General features: G+C 41.5%; 1 protein-coding gene across 6 annotated transcripts in view; it reads left to right on the top strand.

Moving 5' to 3' along the window:
* mib2 (MIB E3 ubiquitin protein ligase 2) overlaps positions 1–13,433 on the top strand; it is a 36,946-nt gene extending 23,513 nt beyond the window's left edge. For all 6 annotated transcript variants that reach the window (XM_085393273.1, XM_085393272.1, XM_085393269.1 and 3 more), the window contains exons 10-19: positions 214–347; positions 1,745–1,893; positions 2,370–2,526; positions 3,225–3,379; positions 8,911–9,037; positions 9,139–9,399; positions 11,018–11,196; positions 11,432–11,625; positions 11,764–11,829; positions 12,142–13,433. In XM_085393273.1, coding sequence (XP_085249399.1) covers positions 214–347; positions 1,745–1,893; positions 2,370–2,526; positions 3,225–3,379; positions 8,911–9,037; positions 9,139–9,399; positions 11,018–11,196; positions 11,432–11,625; positions 11,764–11,829; positions 12,142–12,383 — 1,664 coding nt within the window. In that variant the 3' untranslated portion in view covers positions 12,384–13,433. The remainder of the gene's footprint in view (positions 1–213; positions 348–1,744; positions 1,894–2,369; positions 2,527–3,224; positions 3,380–8,910; positions 9,038–9,138; positions 9,400–11,017; positions 11,197–11,431; positions 11,626–11,763; positions 11,830–12,141) is intronic.
* Positions 13,434–14,524: the final 1,091 nt, after the last annotated feature.

The raw sequence follows: 14,524 nt of genomic DNA, 5'->3' as shown, positions 1-14,524 counted from the left end.
TCCAGTGCATGCTGGGACATTTTGACTCATTCTAGCATTCGTTAACCAGTTCGAATGGCTTATTTTTTTTTTTTTTTTTTTTTTGCAAGGCTTGTGCGACATTAGAATTGAAGTGGAAAAAACTAATGTAATTCTTTTGTCCTCTGTTCCCTTTTCACATCCTACCCCTACACCTCCTCTTCTCCCTCTCTTTCTGACTCTGTCTCTGTTCAGGTACTGTCATCTCAGTGCTGGAGAAGCTGCTCTCTCAGTCCACAGAGCAAGACAATCCCAGTCGGCTAGTCATTGAGGCAGCGCATGGCAGTGCCAGCAAGGTGCGGGAGCTGGTGCAGAAGTATCCTGACAAGGTTAGTGCAGCACTCCTTCTCTTTGCTGCAGTCCACTGTCTGTTCCAAGAGCTCTTTACATCAGGGCTCCAGGCCTTGGGTTGAAGTCTGATTGACTTATTGAGCCAGATACAGCAATATTATAGGCTGACATTTTCCAGTCTGTCAGTGCTATTATGTAAAAATGCAACTCAAACTCAACTATAGGACTCACTTGTTAACAGATTTACAAGGTTTCCCCTCCACCCTCACCCACTGACACAGGCAGTGGAAACACTGTCCAATAATTTATTGATGTAACCCCAAAGCATGACATATGTATCTTCAGGTCACACACAAGAGGGCTGAGACCTTACATTATTATAGAGAAAACCAACAATTCCCCCATGGTTTGGAGGAAAAATCTCCAACACAACCAGATGGGCTACCTTAGCCAAAGAATCAAATAATTCCAGGCATTAATTGCATGTTTGAATGACAGAACGTAAAACTGGTTTTGAAAGGACAGATCAGTGATTGATCCAGGCATGCTGTATATAGAATATATTTTCTTTATGAAGGTATTTGTAACAGTGCTTAAGTCACTCCTAACTGATTACAGGTGAAGAATAAGGCATAATCTAAAAGCTGTCAAACAATATGGGTAAAAAAAAGCAATAAGTGATCAGTTGTTTAAAAGTAGAATAAAATGTTGGCATCATTTTTCACCCTTTGATCATTGCCTGTGTTTTAGTGAGGTTCTAGACTTGCTGTGCATCACTGTGTGCAGTTTGTCTTCATCATGAACCAGATTTTCTCGGCATCTGTCAAACCTGAGATTCATTGTTTACACTGTCTTTTGCAATTTTCAAGTTTTCCTGTTCACATGTGCTTTTTTTTTTTTAGAAAATACCCAACTGGTCATTTTGGGAAACCCAGCTGCTATAGATAGACCTCAGATAGGCTGTGGGTTTTACAACCTCATTATCGTATTGAGTTTTTTCTCTAAATGGCATCCCTCAAACACCTCTGAGTCACATGTGGCTCCTTTTGTGCATCAGTGACACACCGAAGTGTCGAAATACTTTTGAAACCTTGCAGTTTGGCCACTGTGTGTTAGTGTAGCTGTGTCGCACTCACTTTTCATTCAGTGTTGATCTAGACTACTTAAATTGATGTTTGAAATTTCCTAAGATGTTTTTCTTTTGTTCAAGAAAAAAGGAAAAAAAAGTCACACTGTGAAGTCAGAGTAAATATTTATCTCTGCATTCAGCTCTGCTGTGACGACACTACTTATTTGGATTATGTGTTCAAGTGTATGACGAGTGTGGTTGTTATTCATGTGCAGATTATTTCCAACCACTCTGTGTTGAGCTCAGTTATTGTCCAGACTAGCATCAGCTCTGATGAATCTGCAACGATGTGTGTGCCCATGGCAGGTGGATATCAAGAACCAAGGCAAGACTGCGCTGCAGGTTGCTGCTCACCAAGGCCACATGGAGGTGGTGAAGGCCCTGCTGCAGGCAAACAGCTCAGTTGAGGTCAAAGATGAAGATGGAGACACGGCATTGCACTACACTGCTTTTGGGTAAGGACACACACACACATAAATATATATATATATATATATATATATATATATATATATATATATATACAGAGACAATTTGCCAAATACAAACAAGAAAAGACTAGCATATTGCAAGTCCAAAACAGGAGCTTGTGACTGACAGATAAATGACTTGAGCTCAAGCTAATCCCTTTCCTTGTAATGTGATCACCTGTTCACAGAAGTGACTGCCTTGAACTGTTGCATAATAACCATAATAAGGCACCCAGTTAACGTCCTGCGTTAATGTGATCAGGAAAGATTTCATATAATCCAAATTATAAAAAAGTCAGATGGGATATTTGTGTGTCGTGGTAAGAAACTCTTGGGCTTTTTGAAGATGCAGGTAGCTTTTTCTTTTTCTTTTCATTTGTTGTCTCCTAGTTTTGAATTAATATAGTTTACAGAAATGTGAACAATCAAGTGCGGGTTAATTTGTGTCTGTTTTGGTCCAGTAATCAGGCGGAGATCGCGCGGCTGCTGTTGAGTAAGGGGGCAAATGTCAACCTCCTGAACAACTCCATGTGCACGGCGCTCCACATCGCCGTCAACAAGGGCTTCACTGACGTGGTGCGGGTGCTAACTGAACATTCTGCTGATGTCAATCTCCAGGTGAGAGGTGGCTGTGTGCTCAGTCCTGACCCCAGCCATAAATAAAAATGATCCAACATGTTAGTTTTTTTTATGCTTGATCGTTTTTCCAGTGTTGCTTTTTACTCCTTATCTTTTATTTGAACTAAATTAACTCAACTATTTGACTCACTCTGGTGCAGTTACTGGTTAGGAGTGAATGAGCTTATTATTAATTATCAAACTAGTCAGTTTAGGGGGGTGGAGAGAGACCCTTGAGTAAGTGTTTAGATAGCCAGTAAGTAATCTTCTCTGGCTTTCAGTCATACTGCCCATAGGGGATTTTTCACATGGTCTAACACGCCTGCAACCAGGCCAACAATTTCCTAATTTATTTTTTTCTGCTTCAATGGTGTGGCTACTCAGCTAAAAACATGCCAGCCCAGAGTTTTTTCAGCGTTTCCGTGTGATAAATGTGCACGTGATCTGAGCGTACATCTGCTTTTTTTGACCATTTCATAAAGGCGGGGAAGCATATAGGCAATCAGGAACTTTTGCCTCCCTGGATCAACAAATTGTAGTGAACAGAAATCATGTTCAGTCGACAGATCACCGGAATATTTTGTATAGAAGATGTTTAATAGACCATGTCAATGTTATTTTCTAAAGTCTCAAGAAAATATTTAAAAACCTGAATTTGAAAAGCTAGTTTGACCCTGTTTGCTTCCTGTCTTTAACAGGATTCATACGGGGACACGCCGCTCCACGACGCCATTGCTAAAGATTTCCGCAATATCATTGAGATCCTGTCCGTGGTGCCCAACATTGATTTCACCCAGCAGAACCACAGAGGCTTCAACCTGCTGCACCATGCTGCCCTCAAAGGAAACAAACTGTGAGTGGGGATGACGTAATCATATCTGCATGCGCAGTCACATGTCATACACAGAAGTGAAATTAGGAAATATCCCCAAAACTTGTTGGAAAAGATTTTTTGACTTTAAATGTTTTTTTAGGCACTTGAGGCATTTTCTTGAGCTCTAACATGCAATTGGGGTTTCTAGGGGTTACCATTTAGTGTCATTAGAGGATTTTAGGACTTTTGAAAAGATTTTGCCTTGTAGTCTTGCAGTTGTCACTTTGAGATTAAGAAGTATTGGGCATGTGCCTTAAAATATCACAAAATTGAATGTGCCAAAGCAATAAAAGACTATTATTGACTATTGTTACTGGCAGGAGTTGGGGTAGTTTCTTTAGGAAGAAAATCATAGTGGGTTTCATGTGCCAATCGTTGCTGAATTTCTTGCAGTAGTCACTGGCATCAAATTCAAATTTTTTTTTTTTTTTATTTGTCACGTACACAGTCATACACAGTACGATATGTAGTGAAATCAGTGGTTCTGCTTTGGGCTGAGCAAATTAATGATACTATACTATGTTTCAGAATTTGGGAAACTGGTTCTGGATTAAACCTCGCACCACGTTGATGAAAAATCAATCAAAAGCTTTGGTTTCCCCAAATCTAGCTTTATGTACACCAAACAAATTCAGCTGCAAAGTAAAAAACCTTTAGCGTCATTCAGCTTTCAGTCCTTGCTCAGTTTTTCACCGTGTATTGTTAGTTTAAACGCATGTATCTGTGAGCGTTGGAAGTGTGCGTGTATAGGCTTGTGTGCTTATGTGTGGGTCTCTTCTGTGGGTTCAAATAAGGATTCAAAGGTCGGCTCTCTCAGCGCTATCTGTTACAGATAGATCTCATCTCCCACACAGCTTCTGCTGCTGTCAGCAGGCTGACTGTCAATATGAGGCAAAAATGCAACAACATTTACTTTTGCGTCACTTCTTTCTGTACACACTCAGTTGTTTTTATTTCTCTTTTCCCTGGACTGTATGCAGTCTAGTCATTTCTCAGCAATGCAGTTTTGAGATTCATGAGTGCGTAAAAATTCCCAAAATCCAAACAAAAGCTAAACAATGAGCCAGACATGTTTTCCCAGGAAAGACTTTATTAACACAGCAAAGCTGTCACGATTCGGCTGTAGACTTTGTCACTGCTGTGTAACACTGTTTTAGAGGCACAGAGAGAAGATACTGTACACTGTGTTACATAAACTTCACTTTGCAACGCTGTCGAAATTCAAGCCCATTCTGAAAGCGGCTCTGCACCAACACAGACACTGTCCGGATGGGAAAGAGGTACAAGTGACACCGTTCGGAAGCTGGAAAAGGATCAGCTCAGCCATTTTACTCAACACTGAAGTGCTTAAGGCCAGCCTTCAAAGTTGCCTCAGTGGTACGTGCCACAAAGGCTCCATTATTTTCTGTCTGTTGGTTTGAGGCTGATCAACACTGGAGGTTCTTAATCTTAAGCTGAGTCTTGACACAGAAATGCAGTTGATAACTGAGTTTTCTCACAATGATAGGGTTTCATATAAATGTTCCCTGGATTTTTGTTGGTGTGCCGGTATCTCCCTCTGTTCTCCACACCTCCAGGAACATGTAAAGGTAGAGGGAAAAGTCAACAATCATCATTCTTCTCAGTAATGCGTTGCCTGTTGCTTAATGCGGTCTGTAGTGTGATTTTTTTTTTTCTTCATTAATTTCCGGAGTATTAACAATATATTGCTTGAAATGATTGAGTGCAGTTCTATATGTATAAATCTGTATTTTCTTTAGGTGGAAATTGGATTATTTTGATAAGGTAAAGAAATATTGCATTAAAGATTCAAGTGACTTTTAAAAGGTTGCTGTTTCCCTAAATGCAACAAATCTGACTGAACATTTGCTTTGAGGCCTTAACAACCTTTTGGGAATTTTCCATTACAAATAGCACAAATTTGTCATGGAAGATTTTCCCCGGCTTTTTAAGGGGTGGGTCAATAAGGCAATAAGGCAAGTAGTTAAAAATACCAGAATCACCGTAAATTCCCCCTGAAGCAATTCATTCATTCAAGGCTTTAGTTCAAGACTTTAAAAGTGTATCTTATATCTAAAGTCCATGAATCTGTATGGTCAGTAAAGAACAAATGCATTACTCTAGCTTACTATAGTCCGCTGGCTGTTTTTCCTGAAGACTCTCCTCTATTTATTTATTGCTATAAATTTACTTAAAAAATGCTGCAAGTTAATGAGGCTTTCTCCTCAAAAAAGGCTTTAAAGCCTCAAATTCTGACTTCCTCCCAGTGACCCACATATCCTCAGCACTCCCACAGCCAGGCTCCTCCTACGTGTCTTATAATCTACTGACCTTGAAAAATAGTATCTCAGGACATCCCTGCACATGAGCGGTGTGTGGACAAATGTGGACTGAGCGGGGAAAAGACTTTTGGCAAGCAACACCTGCAAGTGGAGGCCGCAGTAGACAGTCATTTAATAAATGTCCGATCTGTTCTGGCAAGTGTCATATGTGCACCTCTGGGAATTTAGGCTGCTCTCCCCAGCATTCATTTAGCCTGACATCAGCTGCTGCACCAAAAACAGAGACACAGGATTTACAGTGTTCAGGATCAACTCGGTTCACCAGGTCCTTCATTTATCATCAGCAGGCCTACACTATACTAATGCAGGACAGTGACTGTCTACTTTTTGTGTTTCTATATTGTCCAATACACATAGCAGACTAAAACTGCTTCTTTTGTTTCCCTCATTGTCTGTTTTCAGTCCATTTGTCCATTAGGATATTTCCACTGCTTAATTGATGGCTGCTTTACTATCCTGAGGATTGAGTTCTCAAGAGCAGCTGTGACCTTCTTTTTTGTGACCAAAAGACAAGAATGTTCTGTTTATTAGAATATTTATTTATTATAAGGAAATGGAAAAATAGGGGCTTGAGGCCAAGTTCACAAACAGTCCTGGGAAAGAAAAGAAACAAGGCTTGTTGCCAGATTTCCTTTTAGAGGTTTCAGCTCGATAGGAGAGACGATGCTAACTGTATTTACTTGAAAATGAAAACTGCTTGCCTCTATTTCACCTCAACATAGCTTTATTGTTTTCTCCTCACTTTCACCACGTCTGCAGCAAGTTTTTTTCCCCTTTTTCTTCAAACCCTTGTCTTCATTTTTAGTGTTCATCTTGACAGTACTGTGTAAACTCTCTGACACAGCTAGATTTCACAACTTAGTCACTCTTATAGCTAATAATACCGCCACGTTTTATGTTTTGTTTTGTCGTCTCGTGTACATCAAGCAGTCCTCCTGCTTTTATCAAGCTTTGATTGAAAAGCAAGCTACAAACAAGCATGATGGAAACTCCCAAAAATAACCTAATGATGACTTCAGTCCCCAGGAAAGTCATTACCAGCGTGCCTAAGATGCCCTCCAGCTCTTGCGCGTGAGTGCATGTTTGTACAAAACTGCCTCAAAACGCCAGCTCAAGTCTGAATATTCGTGAACACACACAGGAGTAAGGCTTATGGAAGAAATGCAGAGAAGAAAGGCACAGCAGATATAGAGGTGACACAGCTGAGGCGGCTGCTACCCGTCCTGAGTGAAGCTAATAAAAGGTGGTCTGGAGCTAACTTTTATAGCTCAACCACACACACGCTGACACACACGTATAGAGCTGCATTGCAGATACCAATGACCTCTAACACAGTGTCTCCCTAACAGCCTTCATCCATCAATCGTGCCTATACATGCCGCTTACTTATAGCAGTCCAGGACCTCATGTATTAGCGCTCTGCTGCTAAGAGTCCTGTAATCACTGTAAAATTTTAGTTAGGTCAGTGAAACCTGCATTAAAGTTGTCCCTGTTACTCTGATGTCATACAGTTGCATCCAGTCGGGTTAAAAGAAAAAGCACAACTTTGAAAACCATTATTCGAATTGGAAGAGTATTATTTCCAGAATATGAATTACATTTATTTATTATTATCAGACAGACTACAGTCTCAATTATAATGCGTCATCTCAAGGCAATGCAGACAGTGATTGGATACAGGGCCATGTTGGTTAAAGTGTCCACTCCCCTAACAAAAAAAAAGGGATGAGTTAAAAAAAATAATGATGGGTGTTCCTTATATGCCATCTGTTAATCTGCTTCAGCTTCACTATGATTGCTCGACACCAGCTATCGATGTGTGCACCACTGGTGTTTTTCAGTGAGACCCAGCAGGATTGACATTAAAATTAAGTTACGATCACTGGAAAGTTTGCTTCACCTCACACGGAGGCCTTCACAGACACGCTAGCTTCCCGGGCGTTCGTGAAGGCTGTCGACTTCAATTTCACACGTCATAAAGCAAACTCGGCTACAGACCAGAGGGCAACTCAACAGTGCAGTCCATCCTTAAACTGCAGAATTAGTCCAGTGTGGTAAAGATAAAAAAATAGTTCCCATATTGTCACTTCACCGAATGCAGCCGAATTTCAACTTCACTTTTGTTAACCTCTCACAGTTAAGACGACTTGCTCTAATCTCTAATCTGACCAAACTTGCTCTTAAATTTTTCACGTTAGAAAACTTGAGCTTGGCTGTCCTCAGCTGAGTTGAGCACTGTGTAAATGAGGTGGAGGTTGTGGTATTTGTCCTTGATGTAGTGCACTGTTTGTTTGAATACTGATGATGATGGTGAGCGTTCTTGTTAGCGGCTTTACAGCAGCTGCGTCTCAGTCCAAGCTCATTTCAGAGACCAGGAAACTTGATCATATTTCCATTTCTGAGAGGTTTATGCTTTGTGCCTTTTCTTCAGCTCAAGGTGGTGTTGTAGACACTTGTCGCTGTCTGGTCAGATTCAGGCACATAATGATAAGCCTACATCAATATATGGTTAAGGAAGTACTCAATGTTGTACATTTAGGCTGTTGTCGTTTTATTTATACTGTAAGTGCGTAATTTCATTAAAATTCAGTGGAAAAACAAATAGTATTTCCCCAGCTGACATCATAAATACATTGCACTTTTTGGGCCCTTTCCCCCCCCCCTTTTTTTTTTTACTTCTCTATTTAATATTCATTATGCTGATGTGCATGATGGATGTTCACTTTATACTTGGTATTTAGTAGAGATTTAGAACAGCTTATTTGTAATCCTGCTTGATTGTTTTCTCATTTTAAGGTCACATAGTTATTGCTGATATAGTATTTTATTTTATTTTACCTTAGGAAGGGAGAACAGGCCTTATTACATATATTTGAGTAAAATAAAAGGACAGTTGAATAACTATTTTTTTGTTTCCTGTAAAAGCCTGACTTGTTGTCCCTTTGTTCCAGTGTCCCTACGTTTAAGTATTTGTAGATAAATAAAACAACATCAAATAAAATACATTGATATTCCATTCAATTCAAGTGTTACCATTATATCAATATTCAGCCGTTTCTGTGAGTGTTTGATGGGGCAACAAGCTCGAAGACAGCTAATACAGCACTTAATTTAAGGAGTCAGGAACGATGTGGCTAATTGAGTGTTGTGTTTCTGTCCTGCTGGCAGGGCCACAGAAAAGATCCTGGCCCGAGCACGGCAGCTGGTCGATGTTAAAAAAGAGGATGGCTTCTCTGCGCTGCATCTGGCGGCTCTCAACAACCACAAAGATGTCGCAGAAATCCTCATCAAGGAGGCGAGTTGACCATACGTTTGCATATTTACCTGTTTAAACCGATGCTTTTGTTGTAAAACTTTAAAAAAAATGTATTTGTTTTTGCTCTTCTTCTTCTACAGGGGCGCTGTGACATCAACATCCGAAACAACCGGAACCAGACGCCGCTTCAGCTGGCGGTGACGCAGGGCCACACAGAGTTGGTGCAGCTGCTGGTGGACGAGGGCGCCGACGTCAACATGGAGGACGAGGACGGTGACACGGCCATGCATGTGGCCCTCCTCCGCCCGCAGCTGGCCAACATTATGCTCAGCCCATCCGTAGGTACCAGCAGCAGCGAGGAGAGCAGCGACGGATGTTCCTCCACGTCTCTGTACTGCAGGGTGAGAACTGACGGGGAGGGGGAGGTGGCATGTTGTTAAATTTGTTCTTTTCATTTTTAAAAGATTCCTTCGAGGGGAGCGCCTGGTTTGATGAAACTGTTTTACTGCTACACCAAAGTTCACCACTTTTTAACTTTTGCGATTCCCGTTATGATGGGATAGATTTAAAACATGAGATTGGCATTTAACAGATCCTCTACTGTTGAATTCTTGGTGTTGCTGGAAGTGGATCAAATGAAAAGAGAGCAAGAGAAAAGATGCTGTTTGACAGGATGAAATGGTGGCTAAATAAAACCTGGCAACAAGGTAAATATAGGACAAAGACAAGGTTACTAAGACTACTAAGAGATGTAAATATAGACTGGATAAGAGAGTAAATGGCGATCAGAACATTACTTTAGAGCTGGAGAAAGATTATTGCGGGCTTTAGAGTGTAAGTGCAGGCTCATAGTAGGGTAAATAAAGGCTAATAAGGGTCGAGGATAAAATGATGGACATAGATGAATAAGTGTTACACTATTTACCCTTAGTTCTAGGGGTTAATTTAGTGTAAGAGAGTTAGTTGACTTTACCAGGTAAACAGCAGGATGAGTGTGAGAAGGAGTTGGAAGGACTCAGGTGGCATGACCTTAAAGACGGCGTTAAATAAGGAGTAAGGACTTTGGCAGGTTGTATAAACATGGCAGAAGAGTGGGGTTAACTGCGGACAAAGTAATGAGGAGTGCAGTGAAATGATACCATATATAGTTTAAAGCAGGGGCTGCATGCCCAGTGAAGCTATAGACATTTGAACAATAAGCCCTCAACATTTAGGATTTCGTAAGATGACTGTGTCTTTGACTCTAATCTCGTTCTGTGGCTTTAAAAGAAAATACTGGCAGAGACTTTGTAATGAATGAGAGAACGGCTAATTCTACTACTTGTAGTTAATCCAAATTGTACGTTGTTAATACAAACGTGCTTTGCTGAGCCGTTAGGACTGCTCTGACATCATCAAAATGGGAAATAGATGGATTTAGGTCACATGATTTCCACGTATTCCTACACTGGGAAAAGAGAGGTTCCGGTAATTAGATAGATGCTAACTTTGTTTATCTGTTGTTTGATACTTGGCTGAATCTTTTACTCACGAGAAGTGGCCTAATATTCATTTTACACAGACCTTGACTCTTTGCTTTGAGCAGCACTTTAATTGCTGTTCCACCAGTTCGTGTTGGTATCATTGCACCAGTGAAGAAGAACGTCCTTTCTAGTATACATGACCGCAAACACTGCAGCTCCTCTCAGCATCCTGGACACCTGCCAAGCGCACACTAACACACACACATACACAGCCATGAAGGTGGCTAGACTTAAGTGCTCAGGGCTGTTCTGGCCACTGTCAGCAGATGAGTTATTAGGAGTTCTTCCGTGCTGATTAGGAGTGCAATTATATATCAGCCTTAGCTGGGTTGCACTGTTTTTACTTCAGTTACCTGGTGTTGCTTAAATTCAGCTCCTGGAGGTTTTTAAGTTGTTCTCAGCTCTCACCGTTCGGATCAGCTGTTAGGTTTTTAAAGAGTGCGTCTCTAAAACGGTCTAAAATTTCTCTCCCCTCCCTTATCTTCTCTGTCCACAGCTGAACGCGACAGGTCTTCTGGGGAGTACGGAGCTGAGCATAGGCACAGCTGTCGCCTGTTTTCTAGCGATGGAAGGTGCTGACATCAGCTACGCCAACCACAAGGGCAAGAGTCCTCTGGACTTGGTGGCAGACAGCACCATGCTGCAGCTCATCAAGAGCTTCTCTGAGAAGCACAGGTAGCCGTTTGCAAAATTAGGGTTGAAGTACACGAAGCGGTGGCTGATATTTTTATGATGCATAGTTCATAAAACATTCTGACGGTCATATTTACACTCTTATGTGCTATTTTTCATTGAAATGACAAACAGAAAACAGTTGCTAAGGAATAAGCGCTGGTGTGTGGGAGTCAGCTGAGGTTAAAAAAGGAAGCCTTGGTTTAGTGGGGCGTTATAGCTGTGTGTTGTGTGTCAGGTTGCAGCGCCTGCAGGCCATCACATGCGGACAGGGCCTGAGCAGCGCCAGCCTGCGGCGGGTCCACACGACGCCCAACACCATGACCAACCTGGTTCTACCAATGCCGCCCGGGCCCAGCGAATGCCTCATCTGCTCCGAGCTGGCTCTTCTGGTTCTCTTCTGCCCCTGCCAGCACAGTGTGGCCTGTGAAGGTGGGCTATGCCTTTTTTCTCTCTGTGTTGTTTGCTCTACTTTCATTATTGAATGTCAAACAGTATTGTTATTGATACAGACAAAAATAGACTTTGAGTCTAATTGATCCTTGGCTAATGCGGTGCTTGTCTAAACAGAATGTGCCCATCGCATGAAGAAGTGCATCAAATGCCAGGTCACAATCACCAAGAAAATTAGGCAAGGTAAGTTCTAGCTGCTTTACTGTCCGAAATCTTAAGCCTTAAATGTTTCTTGTTATCTTAATGTTTATTCATGAAATTATTTATTCATTTATGATGTCCTAAAGACGACGTCTCCGTATTCATGGTGCTGTCTGGTCACTCAGACGCAGCCTTGAATGGTAAATGCAAGCAGCTGTGTGTTCTGGACACTGCTGTCTCCGTGTTAACCTTATTATTTTGAGCCATTAGTACAGCAGGACGATCTCATCTTGCACAGCACTGCACAGTCTGCATAAAATGAACTCGTTTAATAACAATGACCTCTTTCCACAGACCAAACGGAGGTGGACTGCAGCCCCGGCACCGAGAACTCAGAGCAGCACAACCTGCTCGAACAACTGCAGTCCCGCTACCGTCAGATGGAGGAGAGGATGACCTGTCCCATCTGCATCGATAACCACATCAAGCTGGTCTTCCAGTGCGGGCACGCCTCCTGCATCGACTGCAGCGCCGCTCTTAAGACCTGCCCGATCTGCCGGCAGACCATCCGCGAGCGGATCCAGCTGTTTGTCTGAGCTTCTCTCTCCGCTCAGTCCAGAGAATAGTGGAGGGGGGCATCGGAGAGAAGCGAGGCTGGGGATGGGCAGTGGGCAGCTGTTATTTTGGACACCCCCAGTAACCCCAACCATCCCCTTGGATCAGCCCACAGGCTGCTTGACTATCAGATGCTGTATTAAATCACTGAGAGGCCACCTTGTGTTCGGAGTAGCTTTCATCGAGCAGCGCAGGCAGGAACGTGTTTATTAATTTAATTCGATTTTCAGCTCCAGGACAGATGTTTAGCTGAGTACGACAGTCAAAGTCACGAGACGACGCCGCTGCTTTGATTGGCAAGCTGGGAGGGTAAAAAAACGCCCCTCCCCTCACTCACTACTTCTTTTCCTCACTCCCACCCAGCCTCTGCCTCGTGTAATCTGTCCTCTCTTTGCTGCTTTAAGTGGATGTTTGTCCCATCATCCTCTCTGGCTCTCTGGCCACATCTGTTTACAAGGCTGCGCAGAAATCACTTCTCATCTTGCTCCTCAGCCTGTCCTGTGAATTATGTTTGCTCTCATTTGTATCAGTCTCTTAATAATCAGTGTTAGTCTCTGCAGAGGGAGTTGGTATAACTAAAGGCTCTCTATATAATCCCCAACCAATTGTCTGTATGCAAGGGGAAATACACACTGTATATGCATGAACATATGCATATTGCAAAGCTGAAAAGGACCGTGTCGTCATGGGTGATTTGTTGTCGTTTTCTTTCTCTCTGCTTACATTTGTGGTTTATAACGTACCTACGAGTACAGGTGTGTATTTATGTGTGAAAGGTGGTATTACTTAGTAATGTCCTTTTTCGGCCAAAAGGTTTTTGGTTTCTACTGAAGTTCACCCCCAAGCCTATGTCCTCTACTCAGGGTATCAAATCATTGAAAGCACTTGGAATATCCATACAGAATTAAAGAGCCACCCCCAGACACACACACACACACACACACACACACACACACACACACACACACACACACACACACACACACACACACACACACACACACACAGATACAGATACACAGCATTATAAAGCAACAGGTTACTGAAACGAAAGGATGGAGAGTTGGGCATACTGACTAAGAACTGAAGTAGAAACACTTTGTCTAAAGTCACAGTTTCATTCTCATTAGTTAAACGAATGTTTGCAACAAAGCTGATGTTTTCCTCTGAAAATACAAGAAAAAAAAAAAAAGTCCACCAAGCTTCCCAGAAGAACCAGTCGGCTTCGTTTCTGTGTTTCACTTTGTGTGTGGCGACCACTCGGTCTGTCTGTCACACGGCTGGTGCGGAGAACCCAGCGAGCACACACTTTAACAGCTATTTTGTTACCAAACCCACCAGATGTATTGTAAGATCTAGAATCAGAAGGGCAAAAACATTGCGTAGTCGTGTCACTTGTGTATTTCCTTCCACGTCTACCTTTGTAGTCCAGTCTTTTCAGAAGAAAGCCTCCCTTTCTCCTCTGGAGTTCTGGATTGTATATCATCCTGATATCTGTTCTTGGTGTGTTAACTTGAAGGGCTTATGCAGATATATATATATATATATATATATATATATATATATATATATATATATATATATATATATATATATATATATATATATATATATATATATATATATATATATATATATGTATGTATGTGTGTATATATATATATATATATATATATATATATATATATATATATATATATATATATATATATGTAATTTTTATTTTCGGACATAAGCTTCCAGAGACATTTTTTTTTTCTTCATTAGATCCCAAATTTTGGGAGAGGCAATGTTAAAAAGATGTACATTTGAATGTTTTTTTTTTTTTGGGAGGGGGTATATCCGGTCTCACTCTGCCTTTCTTATGTATAAAGAAAAAAAAAAAGGTAACAGAGAAGGAGCTGGAGAAACCAAGGGGTACCACGAGATTTGCTTTGAGGAAAGAATTTTTCTTTTCTTTTTTTTATCAGTGCCAAATCGCATGAGGATGTGCATGGGCATGCACGCCCGAAATTACCTAGACGCACTATGCTAAACCCCTCTAAGCTCAAGCGAGCGTTCGGTTATTCCAGCTGTGTGAAGTGAACTAAAAAAAAAAGAAGCTAATTTTCATGTTTTTTTT

The sequence above is a fragment of the Rhamphochromis longiceps genome, linkage group LG20 (assembly GCF_057381845.1).
Source record: "Rhamphochromis longiceps isolate RC_006_pf linkage group LG20, R_longiceps_female_GT1.1, whole genome shotgun sequence".
Classification (NCBI taxonomy): domain Eukaryota; kingdom Metazoa; phylum Chordata; class Actinopteri; order Cichliformes; family Cichlidae; genus Rhamphochromis; species Rhamphochromis longiceps.
This window is presented reverse-complemented; position numbering and strand designations above follow the sequence as displayed.